The sequence below is a fragment of the Cyphomyrmex costatus genome, unplaced genomic scaffold, assembly GCF_001594065.2.
Source record: "Cyphomyrmex costatus isolate MS0001 unplaced genomic scaffold, Ccosl1.0 scaffold825, whole genome shotgun sequence".
Taxonomy (NCBI): Eukaryota; Metazoa; Arthropoda; class Insecta; order Hymenoptera; family Formicidae; genus Cyphomyrmex; species Cyphomyrmex costatus.
In genome coordinates, this window is record NW_017280403.1 from 104,704 (window position 1) to 122,215 (window position 17,512).

General features: G+C 34.4%; 1 protein-coding gene and 1 pseudogene across 1 annotated transcript; one reads left to right on the forward strand and one right to left on the reverse strand.

Annotated features, from left to right (window-relative positions):
* Window positions 1-2,993: 2,993 nt before the first annotated feature.
* On the reverse strand, window positions 2,994-9,724 carry LOC108781492 (homeobox protein Nkx-2.8). Its single transcript, XM_018549463.1, has 4 exons — window positions 9,627-9,724; window positions 7,149-7,255; window positions 6,546-6,746; window positions 2,994-3,508 (listed from the first exon to the last, which is right to left on the reverse strand). The coding sequence occupies exons 1-4, from the start codon at window positions 9,722-9,724 to the stop codon at window positions 2,994-2,996; spliced, it is 921 nt and encodes a 306-aa protein (XP_018404965.1).
* Window positions 9,725-13,406: 3,682 nt separating this feature from the next.
* Window positions 13,407-15,173, forward strand: LOC108781480 (uncharacterized; annotated as a pseudogene).
* The last annotated feature ends 2,339 nt before the right edge of the window (window positions 15,174-17,512 follow it).

A 17,512-nucleotide genomic window follows, 5' to 3' on the forward strand; every position in this document is an offset into this window, starting at 1 on the left:
TTATAAATATCAACATATGTAAAAAATTTCTAGTAGTCGCAGTTCTTGATTTTAATTATCTTCTGTTAAAGAAATTGTAAGCTTACGGAACTACGAGATGCGTTTTTTAAATTATCTCTAACTTGAATTAAGTCAAATTAATTGATAAAAAACATAAAAAAATAACGCAAGGTTGCAGTGCTAAGATATATTTGAAATTCTTAGCACTGTAACCTTGCGTTTTTATGCTCCTTAACAATTAATTTGACTTTGTTTGGAAACCAGAATTGGAAATTGTTTGTTGAACTACTTTCTGACGGAACGTATTAATTATTTTGTTACTACTTGTATTTTTAACGATAAGGGTTTATCAATTCTTGAATTTTTTCAATATCAACAGTTTGTGTTTTGAAGTAACGCTTACTTCAAATTGTATCTAATCGTGTATATACGTATTAAAGCTACGCATTATGTTGTATGTGAATAATTAATATATCGCGAAGTTTGCTTGCCTTGAGGAACATTAAAATTCCATTGTCATACTTTTTTAGTCTTATATAGATCAATTAACTCGTTATAGTTTCGTTGCTATATATTTTATATGCGAGATATACTCATTTATAACTGTTTATGCGTTAAATTCCTTTGCGCATATTCATAAAAATAATTAAGTATTTGCGGTCAAACTGTATATCTATTGCTATCGTAAAACATTTTCAATTTTTCTTTTTAGGCATCTTGAAAAAAGTTGAAAGACACACATTGGATAAAAGAGATACTATTGAAAGACAAAATTAAAAAAAATGATATCTAAGATTAAGATAATTGATAATTTCGAATTCATTTATATATTGTATATATAATTTTGAGATATCTTTCTAGGAAAATACTAACTGATTTTAGTTCAACTTTGAGTTCGTTGAACGCGCGTGTTGAATACTCTCGTAAAACATCGTACGTCAAGCAATTTTACTTTGAGAAGTCCGATTGTATACGTTTCTCGAAATACTGATGGTTAAACACTTTGTTAAACTTAGGAATGATTTAGCTTTTCATTTTATTACATGTCTGTGCTTGTAATTACGTTCATTGCATCAACAGAAGATATGCACGAAAAGTTGAACTTAAGAACCAATGCCCTAAAATTTGTTCCGTCAATTATTTCCAACTAATACTTGTTAACCAGTTCATTTATATTTCCTTCGCGTTGATAAACGGTGTCGTCGGATGGTATCGATTTCGTATTAGGTGCTTGAATTAATTCTCACTGCTTTTTGCTAAAAAAAATTTGTGCTTATTTTATCAAAAAGGTACCTGATATACTTTATTCACAATATTGTCCATCGAAAGCTATAATCTTTTCCCACTTTTCGGGTAACAAATAGATTCCGCGGTAGAAAAAATTCAGGTTCTTTCGAGGAGATCCAGTCATCGATCCATTTTTTGACATCTTCGAAATAACCGAAGTGTTGCTTAGAAAGACCATGCTACATCGACCGAAACAAATGGTAATCTGATGGAGCAACGTCTGGTGAATAGGGCGGGTGAGGTAAGACATCTCATCCAAGTGCCTCCAAGATTTCCTTCACTGGTTGTGCAACATGTGGTCCGGCGTTGTCATGAAGAAGAATAACTTTATCATGTCTTTTGGCATATTGCGGGCGTTTTTCTTTGAGTGCTCGATTCAAATTGAGTAATTGACGTCGGTAGCATTTACCATTGATGGTTTGACTCGGTTGCAGCAACTCGTAGTACATGACACCGACTTGATCCCATCAAATGCACAGCATGACCTTCTTTCCATGAATATCCTGTTTTGGTGTTGATGGTTCGCCGGGACGCATCCATGATTTCTTGCGTTTAGGATTGTCGTAACGAATCCATTTTTTATTGCCAGTCACAATTCGATGCAAAAACGACTTCCGTTTTTGTCTTTGAAGCAGCAAATGGCTAAACGTTTCGCAATGTTTCTTTCTCTCAATTGATGTGGGATCCAATTTTCTAACTTTTGGATCATTCCCATTGCTTTTAAATATTTGCTAACGGTTGACGCATTGACATTTAATGTTTTCGACAACTCTTTGAGCGGCTGACATGAATCTTTTTGAAGTAATGCCTCCAATTCTCCAGCTTCAAATTTTTTCGACTGACCAAGACGCTCTTTGTCATTCATGTCAAAATCGTTATTTTTAAATCTTCTAAATCAATCTCTGCAAGTTTCAAAGGGCATGCTCCTCATAAGCCTTCACTAACAAACGATGACTTTCAGCAGAAGATTTCTTGAGGTTAAAACAGAAAAGTAACGCTTCCCGTAAATAATCTTTTTTTGGTATAAAACTCGACGTTTTTAACGCGATAAAAAATTGTGTTCTTTGCATTCGATCAAACGTTATATATTCATTATTAAAGCCTATAATGCCTTACTGATGAGTCCAGTAGTGGAAGTCGAGACGAAACGCCAAAAATTACGTGATATTCTTCGCAATATATTAGAATCAATTAATGAAGATGGTCACATTCATGATCGAAAACGTTTAAATGGTCACATTTATAACCGAAAACATTTATGTAATTGAATTATATTAAAAAAACAATTTCTCACAAAAAAGATCCAGTATAGTGGTATATGCTCATTATTTATTTTAGTATTAAAGCCTATTGATTGTACTTTCATATACATAAGCAGTCACTTTCGGCCCTGTTGAAACATCACAAATACTGGCCTCTCCCGATCAATAGCGAGAATTAATTCAAGCATCTAATAATTATTATTACTATCGCATTATCACGAACCTTCCAACACTTCAATATGTTCAACATCACTGTCATAAGATTATTCATACCTTCCATCTTGAATTTCTTCTTCTCTTCATTCTCTTCGTATTTTTAGGAATTCTTGTTCACGACAATAGTTTAATCGAGGATTGCTATCGATTCGCAATACTCTTTGATTAGCGTGAATCGCCACGAATTGCGATGGATTATTTTATCCTAGTCAGTTCAGTTTAACTACCTTACCACCAATATTTTTGTGGTATATATGGCGCCATAGGGACCTGGCCGCTTCCGGGATATGCAGTAGGTTCCATCAGCTTGGATTGGCAAGGTTTGCCATCTCTCACCAGCACTGGCACGGCGACTCTTCTGGGCGAGCAGCCGCTGCCGCCGGCTTCCACACGTTCACTCGCCGCCCTCTTCGTCTTGTACCTGTGATTTTGGAACCAGATTTTCACCTGCGTCGGCGTGAGGCGAATGATAGAGGCCAAGTGCTCTCGCTCGGGCGCGCTCAAATAACGCTGTTGACGGAAACGTCGCTCTAGCTCGTAAGTCTGCGCCTTGGAAAATAGTACGCGTCGCTTGCGTTTCTTGTGCTCGGTCTCGTGAGGCTGCGACGTCTCGTTGCCAGTCTGTTGCTCGTCCTCGAAATCCTGCGACTCTTCGTCCTTCGATGACTCATGACTGTTCTCCTGTTGTGACGGGAACGACATGTCCGAGATCGCCGGGCTCGTCGAGTCCGGTTGTTGAAGAACTGAAAAAGTGTAGAAAAAAGAAATTAAAATAGCATTTTCTTATATTTTAAAAGAATCTTGTTTTATCACATTCTTTTGTAATTGATATCAATCTTCTTGAAGTATTATATTATATTTCTAGAAAAGTTACATTTTGAATATAATGTGAAATATTATTTGAAAAGAAGTTTGTTTCCTTGTATTTAATTAAATCAATCTTGTTATGTACTTTTTCGTGAATTATACTTACGTAGATCGTTGATGTAGTCATCAAAATACATAGTTAGATAAAGTGAAGCAGAAGTATAGTGTTTAGTAATCAACCAACTCAATTACTTGATTGACGTTAACGAACTGCAGCTGCATTTCGATTCAGCCGACACCATCGATTGCTCTTAGCGTTGATTACCGGCAGATGCTACTCTGCATTGATTTTTTAATAGTTCTTCTAATCATACTTTACTCTAATCACAATTAGTTAACCCTGAGTTTATCCTGAGTTAAATTTTACATGAAAGTCTTTTTCGGATATAAATTTTTCTATATATATAAATTTTCTCTTTACAATGCCTTTTATTTCAATATTATCTAAACTTTTGTTTCATGACGCTAAATAATGGGAAAATTTATTTAATTAGTTATGAAAATAGAAAACGATTGAATATACAAACTGTTATTATAATTTGCAATTTGATGCGACATAATAAAGGATTAAATTTGAACAATACGTAAAATATGAACGATGACGAGGCAAATGTCATTTTACTAACGCGGTAATTATGCTACGAGAAATACATGTATAATAACTTTATTTAGCGGAGTGTGGGTAAATGTTACGACCTGGCCGAGATACCGGCTAATTTCGTGTACAACGTCGGGATACTGGCTTTCGTCGTAGTACAATATGCTTTTGTGAGCAACCCCTGAAACCCGCTTGGGGAGGGTGTGAACCAATATAAAGCCTATTTGATACCCTCGCTGGACCCCATGGGATCAACCATATCATTTTCATGGGAGATTAGATCGTGCTCGCAGTCGTACTGTGATTTCAATTAAATACTCGTCGCCGATTAATGAAGAAAGCTACGCGATGGCGACAAAGAAAGGAATGACGCGTCTTCTTTAGTTATTCACAGAAATATGAGTCTTTTCTAACTTTATTCTTTTCTAATTTTGAAAAAATAGAATTGGCTGAATATGGCACAGCATTTTTAATTTACTACATTGTGCAGCAGCCAATTTTTGGTCGCAGCAGCCATTGCGGATGACTAATGCAACTAAAAATTAGCTGCTGCAGTCGATTAAATTACTGCAGCAGCCAATCTTTTCTTTCAGTATAAAATCTACTTCACAGTGACTCTTAATGACTGTGTTACAGTGTCATTATGCAGGCATAACAAAAAAACTATACAATGATACTGTAACGTTACAGTTGCAGCCCAAATGGAACAGCAAGTCATGATAACGTCAAAACGACACTGAATTAAACAAAATGAATCGGAAATGGTTGAAAAATGACTTTTAATGATCATTTTGGAGTTATTTTAACATCATTTAGATACTAATATAATGACTTGTTGTTTTGCTTGGGAGTCGCTAAGAATTACAAAATAGGCTGCTTAATCTTTTCATAATCTTCGAACAAATATAAATTGTATAATATATACAATTGCTGTCATTTGTATTTGAACTTGTTTATTGATGAATTTAGTAAGGAGTGAGTAGATCAATTTGATTCAATGTACATAACTTCTTTCTTAATACGAAAATGAAGATAAAAGGATTTATATATAATTCTGTTTGAAATGTGTGTAGTTATAATATAGGTATGTATTTAATGCAACAGACGAATGAAAGAATTTAATACAAGTCTAGCTTATCATCTTATGCAACTTTCCAAGATTGATCAGGTCGTATTTGACTCTGGTGTGTGTCTAAACTTTTTGTAAATCAGCTTCGAGAGAATTCAGTGTAATACGCTATCCAATGAACAGTGTAAACGTCTGATATAAAAGAGATCCACTCAATCGTGCTTCTCCCCTCTTTATCTGGTACAGGACCGCAATTATTCGCGCGTGATGCGTTTCTCAACGGTTTGACACGTTGCCTGAATTTTTCGCTGGTGCAAACTGTGGCAAAGGAGACGGCAAACGCGGGATAGGTCGTCGGTGAATTTTTTGGGCGTGACGATACCGATTCATTTGGGGGGTCGGGGACATGGGACCCCTCTCTCGCATCTGTCCCCGACTCAACATCTGTCCTCTTTCGCGGACCAATCGCTGTGCGGTACCCACGAGGACCTTTTACAGAACCATTAGATCCTGCTTAACCCTCACGGACCAATTGTAGGGTGCTAAATAAATAAGGGTTTCCATCTCGCACCCCCTTCCCCCGTCCGCCCGCAAAAGCGCGTGTGCGTTCTTTCTGCTGCGCATCAGTGTGGAAAAGGAGTGAGAAAACTTGCGTTTTAAACGATAATAACTGCAGCGATCGAAGCTAATCAGAGCTCGTTCCTCAAGGTGCGAGTGATTTGGGTAATGCAGTTAAAATAATTTATTTGTTTCGCGTACTTTCTTTAAAAGATTAACTCTCTAAATTCCTTGGAGTAAAATTTCACTTCAAAAGAAAAAATGGAAATACTGCCACTATTGAAAAAGAATGAAAATATTTGCACTTTGAATGAGAGTGGCAGATTTTCACTCTTTTCGGAATGAGATTTCAATCTTTTAGAGCAAGATTTATTTTAAAAAATGAGTAGATTCCTTTCTTTAGCGTGAATCTAGAAGAGTAAAATCTCACCCTAAAAAGCAGTAAAACTTTGCCACTTATTCAAGAGTGCTAATATTTTCATCTTTCTCAATAGCGACAGTATCTTCATTTTTTGGGATAATATTTCACTCCAAGAAAAATTTAGGAAGATTAATTATTTCTTACAAAATTAGTACAATTTATAAATACACTTTCGAAATTACACGCGATGGATTTTAATAATTACTACCACGTATACCCCCGGTTTGTAAACAATTAAGTAAAGAATAATTGTATTTGTTTGCTCACCATTCACCTCCTCCAAGGGTTGAGGTAACGTTGTTGGTAATGCCGGTCCAGTTGTCCATCCTAATAATCCAGGTGGAGGCGGTGGCAGCGTACCCCTGTTTAGATTAGCGTGCATAGGTTGTAGCATGGCGGTTGTGTGCTCCAGAAATTGTTGGTAAGCCGACGGCATGTCGGTAGCCGACGGTAAAACCGTCGTGGTACCTAGAACATAAAATTATAGTATATTTATTAATTTTCTTGTTTTATATACTGAAGTAGAACTAAGTAGTAAAGAAATTTCGAAAACTTTGAAAAATTGTCGTGATTTTAAAATTACATTAATTTAATTAAGGTGAATTTTTTAAAATAAATCATTAATATATTCATATCTTAAAGAGAATAGAACACTGTGTGTGTATGCATGTGTTGCTATTTTGTAAATTTTGTAGGTTCTAACTTGCAACAAATTAATACCAAATACGTTTTCTTAATTCTGTTTAATTAATATATTAATAATTGATATACCAATCAATTATTAATATATTATCAAGTGTTTTTCTTTGTTACTATAGTTAATTTAATTTAGTTAATTTTTGGTTAGTAATCTAATAATTTTGATATTACCTTGCACATCTGGTTCATCTTGCGACGGTTTTGCATCGTTCAATTCCAAAATGTCGCTGATGGCAAAACCAGAAGTTCTAGCTGGCATTTTCATACTTTCCAGTAGCCTGTAACAAAAAAATTACATACTATAATTTTAGCCTTGATGAAATATTAAATGATATTAAAGAAAAAGTTTTGATATTTGGTATACAGAATTTTCATAAAAAATAAATTTGTTTGTAAAGATAACATGCACCTGATGTTATACATCTCGACATTTATGTGCATCCTTCAATTCGTAAGATTGTTAATGCAATCTTAGAGTCTGTTTACATGACAATACGTGCTTATATTAAATCGGATACTGATATCATTATTAGTCCTTTTTAATCTCTCGAGATACAGCGATGAATAAATTGATATGTTTCGGGTTATACTTATCGTATAATAAACGTAAGATATATATAGTACATTCGCGGCAAGCTTGAACGAAAGTCAAAAATATATGTGTTTTATGAAAGGATCTTGCGAGTTGGAAAGTCGCATACAAAGATCACTCCTTGACAGTAAGATTTAATTTTCAAGATTGTCATTGGTTTCGGAAGCTGTACCGAACTGTCAAAAAGCCACCGGTCCTTTCAGGATACGATTAAAGAAAAGTCTTTATGGATACAATGCCTGTGCACGTTTGATCACAATCAACCTGTCTTCGGACCTGTGTATAGAAGTAAATTTTTGGGCCTGCTCCTTAAGCTATACGACCCATTATCGCGTCACGTCTGATCATATACGTTTCAATACATTCCTGGCGTGAAGTGCGGATGTTGTTGAATAACCTTTTTTGGAATTACACATTCTTTTACAGATTGTTATTTGAAAATTTTGATGGATACAAGAAATTTGCAACGGGTTGAGATGATAATTATTCGATATAATTTTTTGTGCAGTTTTAACTTGTTTCAATTTTTAGTTACAAATGCACGTGATTTTTACGAATGTTAACTACATTGACATTACGATTTTTATTCAACAGAGTTTTATAATGCAAAATGCATAGAGATACTTAATAATATTTAACTTATCTATTTATTTTAATATGCCTTGACATAATTATGCAAAAATCAAATTAAAATATCACACAGAAAAATGATGCCGACAAATTGAATTTTTTATAAAGAATCGATAATTATTTGGAAGTGCCAGCGTTGAAATCGCCCGCGATTTCAATCTCCTCTAATTATAATATTTTTTACATTATTTGAATTTCTTCATCAGAAAATCATTATGATTTTTGTCTCTAAAGAGCTCTTCTTTACAACAGAAATTCGGTTATCCAAACTAAAACAAAAATTCAAATAAACGATTGCTTTAAATAATCAGTCAACTATATAAAAAAGATATATAAAGTTTATATATGATATTTCTTATATTGTATGATATCTTGTTTATTGTACAATATTTATGAAGATTACAATATTTATGAAAAATTTTATAAATTAATTTTAAACGTCTGTAGATTCTAAACTATTAATATTAGAATTACTAATAAAGTCCACAGATATATGTAAAATAAATATAAATGTGCTTGGATAAATGTATATCAATATGAGTTTATTTTTGTTTCTTTTGTATTTGGATAATCTTAATGATATTAGCCATTGCTAAATTATCTAGACAAATGACAAAGCGAGAATTGAATTTGCAAATATAATAATGAAAAAAACTATAAAATAATAGATTTGAAAAACTTAAATTTTAAAACTTTTTGTGCCTTAATAATATTAAAAATATAAAAAAATTATTTTTATTTGATTTAGACTAAAATATTATGTTTAAATTAAACAATATAATTCTGATTCTATCTCTTTCTTTCTCTTTTATATATACTGCATCTAAATTATATTATATAATATGATGTATTAATATATCATATTAATTGAAATATTTGGGCTATAATAAAATAAATCAATCAAATTATATATTATCTTATATAGTCGTTGCATCGCCGAGAGCTTAATACACACCTTGCCATGTAAACATATAGTATTTAATAGTGATTTTTATGTTGTGAGTATGTTTAATCGATAAGTGTTCTAGTAAGTATCAAGGATATTAAGAGTTAATCGGATATTTTGCGATATCGCATGATAATATGCAATATCTTTTAATGAAAGCAATCTTAATGAAGCCACGTGTAAAAACTCGAGGGTCGTAAAAATCCGTATAAAAACATTACGATCGACAAATCCAAGTTTTTTAAACTTATCTATCAGAAACTTGACTATTTATTATACATTATTAAAATTTCATAACAATAACATGTTTTTATAATCAATTATATAAAGAAATTATTTATAATGTTTTAATATATCTGATATGTATGTATCGATTCTTTCTCTCTCTCTCTCTCTCTCTTATTTTTTAAATTAAATAATTAAAAAAGAGTTAAAAAATAAAAGAAACTAAATACATCAATTATTTATTTATTTTATTTACCTAGTATTTAATGCGAGCTGACTGTACCAGACGTGATTTAAAAGGCTAGCCGAATATGGTAGTAACGGCCAGGGTAAAAGCTTATTCTTATCTGCCATTTTGAGAAGATTTTAAAGTTTATTATTTTTATTCTTATTAACGTCGATACATGTTACACTCTTTAACGCACGCACATGTTAAGATTGAAAAAAATCTCTTCTAATTCATCATGTATTTGTTTTCTAACTGTTGTTTTCTTTTCTCTTTTAACTGCTCAGTAATCAGAAATTGACATTAAATCTTCTTTACTTAATAATATTTAGAAGATTTTTTCTCTTTCTATCTTTCTCTTTTTTCTCCTTTACTTCATTTTTCTTCTTTCACTCGTTTTGCATAATACGGATGAAAATTGAAACTTTTGTCTTCTGTCTTCCACGCGTATTGATTTTTAATTTATAATTTACCTGTTCTTATCTCTCGAAAATTAACGGTGCATGTGTATTTATATTTTTTTGTAGTATATTTCTTTATTTCGATTGACTTGAGTAACTTCTATCTGTTTAATCTCTTCAATTTTTCCACGATTGCCGCTGCCCATGATATTTTCGATTCTTCTTTCTTTTTCACTTTCTCCTATCTTTGTCACACAACACTGTCATAGGTCTGTATTTTACCATAAATAACTTTTCACACAATGATAGTTCGGATATGTGCAACAAAAGTCCAGCACATATCCGAATAATTAGTCCAGTTAATTCAATCACCAATTCCCGTTTTTTTCCCGTGCCGTTTCCGTTTTTCGAGACACTCGTCAATTATTATCGGTCACTATCACAAATAACTATTAACGGGTTACGCGAAGGTGACTCTGCTCGAGTAGCACGAAAAGCAGGCTACCGGTTCCTTTTCGGAGCTGCTGAAGGACTCTCCTTGTAGTTTTTGAGTGTCCTCGACGAGCACTTGACGGCTAGTGTTCCCTACCTCGAGCAGTTTCGCTTGTCAAGCACCCTCAAAGCGCAGGGCGGGTTCTACGTGGAGGCGGGGATTTCTCGTTCATCCCCCCAGCTCGTTCTCCTCGTCGCGTATCCCTCCCTGCCATCGACACCCGGCTGTAACTTAGGGAAGCTTTTCCACGGGAGAAGCGCCGAATAGAGGAGAATGTTGTTTCTTTTTTATTGTTGTTATCGTCTTTAGAAGTCTCGTTTAAAAAGTAAATGCATTGATAATAATATAGTTTTAATGAAAAGTTCAATTGTTTTATCTTTTATTCAAACGGCAAGTACAATTTGTTGAAGTTAAACTGATATTTTTAAATGTATGAAATAATTTATTTTCAACAATTACAAGGAAAGCAAATAGTATTTGCAAATTTTTCAAGAGCTAAATTGATTTTATTGCGATCATTTATAAAGTATGTTAGTAACTAAGAGGTCTTAACATATTAAAAAAGATTTAACTTTTTTAAATAGCACAATTTTAATACATAATTATTTTTTCCAAAATATAATTTGAGACGTAACTTTAGCAAATCGTTTCCTATAACCAATTTTAAAAATTCTTAAAATATTTATCGCTATACTTTTTCATGTTAATTTTTTACATATGTAAAAGTTTCACACTTCTAATATTTTAGCAAAGTTTCGCCACTTTCAGCGATTTTACGAAGGGTATCCCTTGCTCGGGAGACTCCGTGCGACTGGTAATGTTACCGTGGCAAGTTACCGAGGGGTGGAACCGTCGGCCAACCAATGGGATAGTCGCGTGTCGGGAAACCCTCGCCCGACAGCCCGGGGGTTGATTTCAATCCAGCTCGGCGAGCGAGCCAATCGCCGGGCTTCATCGATCAGGAGGCTTTTTACACCGAGAGCATACTTTACGTCGAGTGTTAATGTGAAAGAGCATTAGCGGTGCTTTTACTGTGTCATTTCGATTTTTCACTCGCGTCCCTTCCCTCTTCCCCCGCCCCATATTCTCCCTTTTCCTCTCCGTCCCTCGTGGCACTCACAATCAGATCGCTACCTATTGATACGTAAAACTGGGTTAGAAGCGTGGTCGCGACTTACGGTCGAATGTTACACAAATGTGAACGAGATACGTATGATCAATCAGCTCACTGTCGTCTTTTAGGGGCTTGTTTGCTTGAGCAAAAACCGAAGGGTGCCAATTCGAGTATAATTGAAAGGAGAAGAAACTAAAGAGAAGAGATATTCTCGCAATAAATTTTGTATACATTATTAATTTAATAATACAATAATATATTGAATGAAATCTTATAAATTCTCTGAAATTGAATGTTTTACACTGAAAGAAGAATATGGCACAGCATTTTTAATTGGCTACAGCAGCCAATTTTTAGTTGTAGCAACCATTGCGGATGGCTAACGCAACTAAAAATTAGATGCTACAGCCAATTACGAATGCTTTACTTTATTTTACCATATAAATTACTGCAGCCAATCTTTTCTTTCAGTGTATAAATTCTACAGTTCCATACACCACAGAACTTGCAGTAATCTGGACTTAAAGTGTTTAAAATCGAGACATAGATGTTTTTGACGTCTAAAAAACATCTTAAAGATGTCTTCTGTCTCAATTCTTGTATTATTTGGGAACATTACTGCAACATCTGCAATGTTGCTGCAATATCGTTCAAGTGATCTGCGTTGTATGGAAATCACCTGTCTTTATATCACATACGTATTTACGAGTTTAGTAATCATGCTAAGCGAATTTTGTTCTTTCAACCGATCGTGATTTTCTCAGACATTGCTTACTAAAGTAAAAAATTTCAATAAAAAAATGCAAAATCCAGTTGAAGATGCCAATGTAATCGAAGAAGCAAATGGACGGAGCAGTCAGAGAAGAAGTCAACTTTATTACGACAGTTAAATAAATCAGACTGTCAGCATAATTCAGGCGAAGAGTGTGACGGCTAATTTTACAGTGAGACGTTTGTTATGTGCGCGTTCCGTGACGATCAGGTCTCTGTTTTTTTCCCTCCAGATAATCATGATGCTCGCGCGCGTGAAAAGAAAGACACGTTGGTGCGCAGCAACAAGGCTCTGACCTGATTTCTTTTTTATATCCACCTACTCACTTATTATTCGCGGACACGCGTTTATTACGTTGACGCGATAGATAAAGTCATTTCGCGATTATCATTCGGCACAACACATATCATCATCCGTCGCATAAAAATAATTTCGCGTATCCCGCGATTTAATCGAATCGAATTTACTTCGACCTTTTTTCACGACATTTTGATCGCAGATAATATTATCGCGGTAAAATACCGAAGCCGCATTACATGTCAGGATCGTACAGTATTATTGATTACCAAAGATGTCAAGATATTGTCGCGCATCGCAAAATATTTTGCAATATTTCTCTTGTAATACATCGCATATATCATTTTATAATTCTATAGAAAAAGTATACAGTGTGTGTAAAGAAAATATAAAAAATATAAGGGGAATAACAATAAGACTTTTACGGTGGAAAAATGTCTTTCAAAGAAGGCGAATTTCGCAATCTCCGCGTTCTTTGAAGTCCCTAATTTATCTTAAACATTTTTCAGGATGGTTAAATTTTAAGAAATATTTGGGTGTTCTATTTTAAGCGGGGGTAGCGCATTTTTGATCTCCCAGTTCAGCCGACTCTTCGAAATTGATGATTCGTCGGACTCGTCGGTGTCATTGAATGGAATCGCAGGTTGTATCCAATCGCAAGAAGAGAGATGCGCACCTGAATGCGGGCACTCACAATAAATGCACGCGCGTACCGACGGTAGCACGCTGGAAAATGGGGTTTCAAAAAGCGCGATTTAGGAACGTGGAACAGGTAAAGGGACAGGAGCGACGATGGGGCGAGTTTCCGGTTTATTCAGACCGCTCTATACAATCGCACAGCTCCACCACACAAAAAGTCAAAAAGTGCGGAAGAGGGTGGACCCGACTTTTCTACTTTTCTCATAGCCGCGTCTTGGCCAAATTTATAATCTGGAAATAAAATCTAACGGCTACCGGAAAGCAGGAAAACACTTGTATTCCGTATGTGATCAAGATGCTGACATTTAGTTATTTTGTCTGAATTACTAACGCGACGATTATGTACTACAAATGTGCATGATTTTTCGTTACCATTATAATACATTTATAATTTGAATTCATAATAATGAAAACAATATAGGTATTGATGACAATGTGATGATTGCTTTTTACATGAATAATTCTGACATATATGATATAAGTAATTTAAATAGAGAATATAATATTTTATTTGATTTGTTATAGATTGTTAAATATTTAGTAAACAAAGGATTAAAGAGTGCATTTTATAAAATTGACATGTTACGAGAGCAAATCAATAAGTTTTTAGAAAATCTGTTAGTCGCAGTCTCATGTCACATTCCTTTTTGACAAGTAGCACTTTTCAGCTGATTACTGTCAAATTTTGAGCGGAATTCATCGAGAGACTTCATTTCTGTAGACGATTAAAACGAACAACCTTTGTATTTTTTGCAAAATGGAAAAAAAACGAGTTTCGTGCAATGATCAAATATCTACATATGAAAGATTTAACGCCGAAAGAAATCAAAGCCGAGTTGGATAATGTTCATAGCACACCTGCACCAGCGTTCGCGACTGCATATAATTGGGTGAATGAATTTAAACGTGGTCGTACATCCACATGTGATGCACCTCGTTCGGGACGTCCAATTGAGGCTGCTATGCCAGAAATCATCGATAAAGTCTACGATATTGTTTTGACTGATCGACGAGTGAAAGTGCGCGAGCTTGTTGAGGCCACAGGCATATCACATGGTACAGTGATTTCAATTTTGCACGAACAATTGGATATGAAGAAGCTATCGGGAAGATGAGTGCCACGTTTGCTCACTGTGGACCATAAGCGCAACCGTATGACGATTTCAAAACAATCTTTGAAAATGTTCAACGTAATCCAGATGAATTTCTGCGTCGATTCATTACTGTGGACGAAACGTGGATCCATTACTTCACATCCGTGACGAAGGAACAGTCAAAACAATGGACCACCGGGTGAACCAGCTCCAAAGAAGACGAAGACCATGAAGTCGGCCGGAAAGGTGATGGTCACAGTTTTTTGGGATGCACGCGGTATAATTCATATCGATTACCTTCCGTCGAAGCAAACGATCAATGGTGATTACTACGCAGCCTTATTGGACCGTTTCAACAACATTTTAAAGAAAAAACGTCCCTATTTGGCGAAGAAAAAAGTGCTCTTCCATCAAGACAATGCACGGGTTCACAAGTGACCAGCACTGATGGCCAAATTCAACGAATTTCTCTACGAATTGCTTTCCCATCCAGCATATTCGCCAGATTTAACCTCTTGCGACTATTTCCTGTTTCCAAACCTGAAGAAATGGTTCAGAGGAAAGAGATTCACCAGAGAGCAGCTCATCGCCGAAACAGAGGCTTATTTTGAAGGGTTGGACAAATCATATTATTCCGACGGCTTGAAAAAGTTGAGAATTGTTGGATCAAGTATATTGAACTAAAAGGAGACTATGTTGAGAAATAAAAATGAATCGATCAAAAAAAATGTGTTTTACTATGTTCTTCTAAAAACTTATTGACTTGCCCTCGTATAATATGCAATTGATATGAACGTTGTAACATTTTTGTGTAACATTGATGGATGATTATCAAAACTAACCATACAGTATACCATAATTTTATAAAAAAAAATATTGCGTGTGTTGTAAAATCCTCTTATTGTTAGTTTATAAAAGTTCAGAACGGCAGTTTAAGAGCTCAAATGATACGTGCATTAGTTTGCTGTGCATTGCATCGTCTAACTCGGTTAGAATCGTGTTCAACACGAGAAAGAGACCTGCGAGACATCCGTCGTTTTTCTCGAATTTCTCCTTTCCCCTCAAACTGCTCCTCGTCCAGGAAGTTCCGAGCATTGGCGGGAAAAAATGGAGAAGTCTCGAGCTCTCGGGGCAATCGAGCAACATTTGCCGGGCTCCCACGACTGTTTGGCGATAGCTGTGCCAACTTGTTTCGAGCACGCAACCCAATTTGTCTGCGTCTCATTGTTTTACTGCTCTCTCCCGTCCCCCGTCGTGGATAGTAGTCGCTTCACCGGTGCAGTCGTGCCCGCGAATTATTGCAACCCTCCAATGATCGAGTGGAGTCTTCCCGAGCTTTCTAGTTTAATAACATTTTTGAACGCAAAAACTTGCGCAAGTGCAAACAATATGGGGGATATTTAACCCAATATTTGAAAATACTGTTCAGTATTAATTTATTTGTAAAAATATGTTCATCTGGTGTTAAGTAATTTTAATAAAGGAAAATATAAATCATATTTTAACCAGAAAACAGTGAAATTTTTAGTTACTATATTATTTATTCATGTTGTGTCAAAATTAATTTGGGTGATAAGTTAAGTTTATCATTAAAATTTTTTTATATATTTTTTAATTTCAATTTTAAGTAAAATCTTAATGCTCATTGTTTTATTAAATAATATACTTTAAGTTTTTCTCTGTGATTAATTGATTTCATTGCTGACTCAACCCTCATTTTTATACGTTGTAATATATACAGGAATCGTCACTATCTTCATACTGGTACTCGTGATTCGAACCCTTAGTAAAATGTAGCAGTTATAACAGTTTATCGCTTATTGTTGCGGTACATAGACTTTTACTGCCACTAGCGGTTCAAATTAACCAGGTGGCCAAACAAAAACCTTTCTTATGTTTTCACTCTTTCCCTTTTCCTTTCTATTCGAAATGGTTGACTGCTGTTTTATATTGTTTGAAAAATCTCGAAAGTACATCTAAGATGAAAATGGCGTGAAAATCTGACAAATAAATTCATATTTACGATGAATAGAAAACCATTAGGAGCTCTTAACCAAGAAAGGGATCGTTTTTTCAAACAGCAGGTTAACTTGGACGATCCTATTACATCATTCATTTTTTATACTTCCAAACGCTATAATAATCAGTATTTTATTGTTCAACTTAGACTACGGTTCACTTGATGCTACGAATGCTTTGAAGCATTATTTGGTAATTCAAGTAATTAATTAGTAAATACTTTCTTTCGAGTGGTCAGTCAAACACTTCGAAGCATTTTGTAGCATAAAGTGAACCGCATTCTTAGACTCGATTTTTTATTATTTAGTTAACCTGTGGTTAAGAATAACCTAATGTTTCATTTAATAAACTTTATTCATGACATCGTCATAGATGAAGTCCATTGTATAAAACATTAGATCTTAAGCCTAATAAGTTAGCCAGATAATAAAAAAAACCGAGCCATAATGTTCAAGTTAAACAATAAATTTATTCAAATAAATTTTGCAAATTTCTAAAACAATACATTTATGTTCTGGTTATTATACATATATGAAATTTACGGATAATCACTCTTCTGGTTATTATATGCATATGAAATTTACGAAGATACATTAACGAAATCTTTGGAGCAACATTTGAATTTATGAGAATTAATAAGAAGTATTTATTTTATTTGTATTTTTAATAATGTTTAATAATTGTTTAATTAGAATTTAATCATTCTGATTGAATAATTTATGATTTAGTTTACATTTACCATATATGTAATATTTTAGACCTAATTATTAAAAAATATTGAGTATATAATAAAATATAAAATACTGAAAAAAGCAGAACGTTATTTTAATGTTAGCAGGTATTCTTTTCAGCTCAAATCGTTAGGATTGGAGGGAGGAGACCTAGTCGAGGGTCAAAGCTTATAGTTTCATAAAAATACTTGCCGGCCGAGTGGCCACTTGACACTTTGGATCTTGTCACTTTTAGAATTCGGGTGTCCCGGAAATCGGAAAACGTGCCACGTTGAATGACCATTCAAGCATTTTGC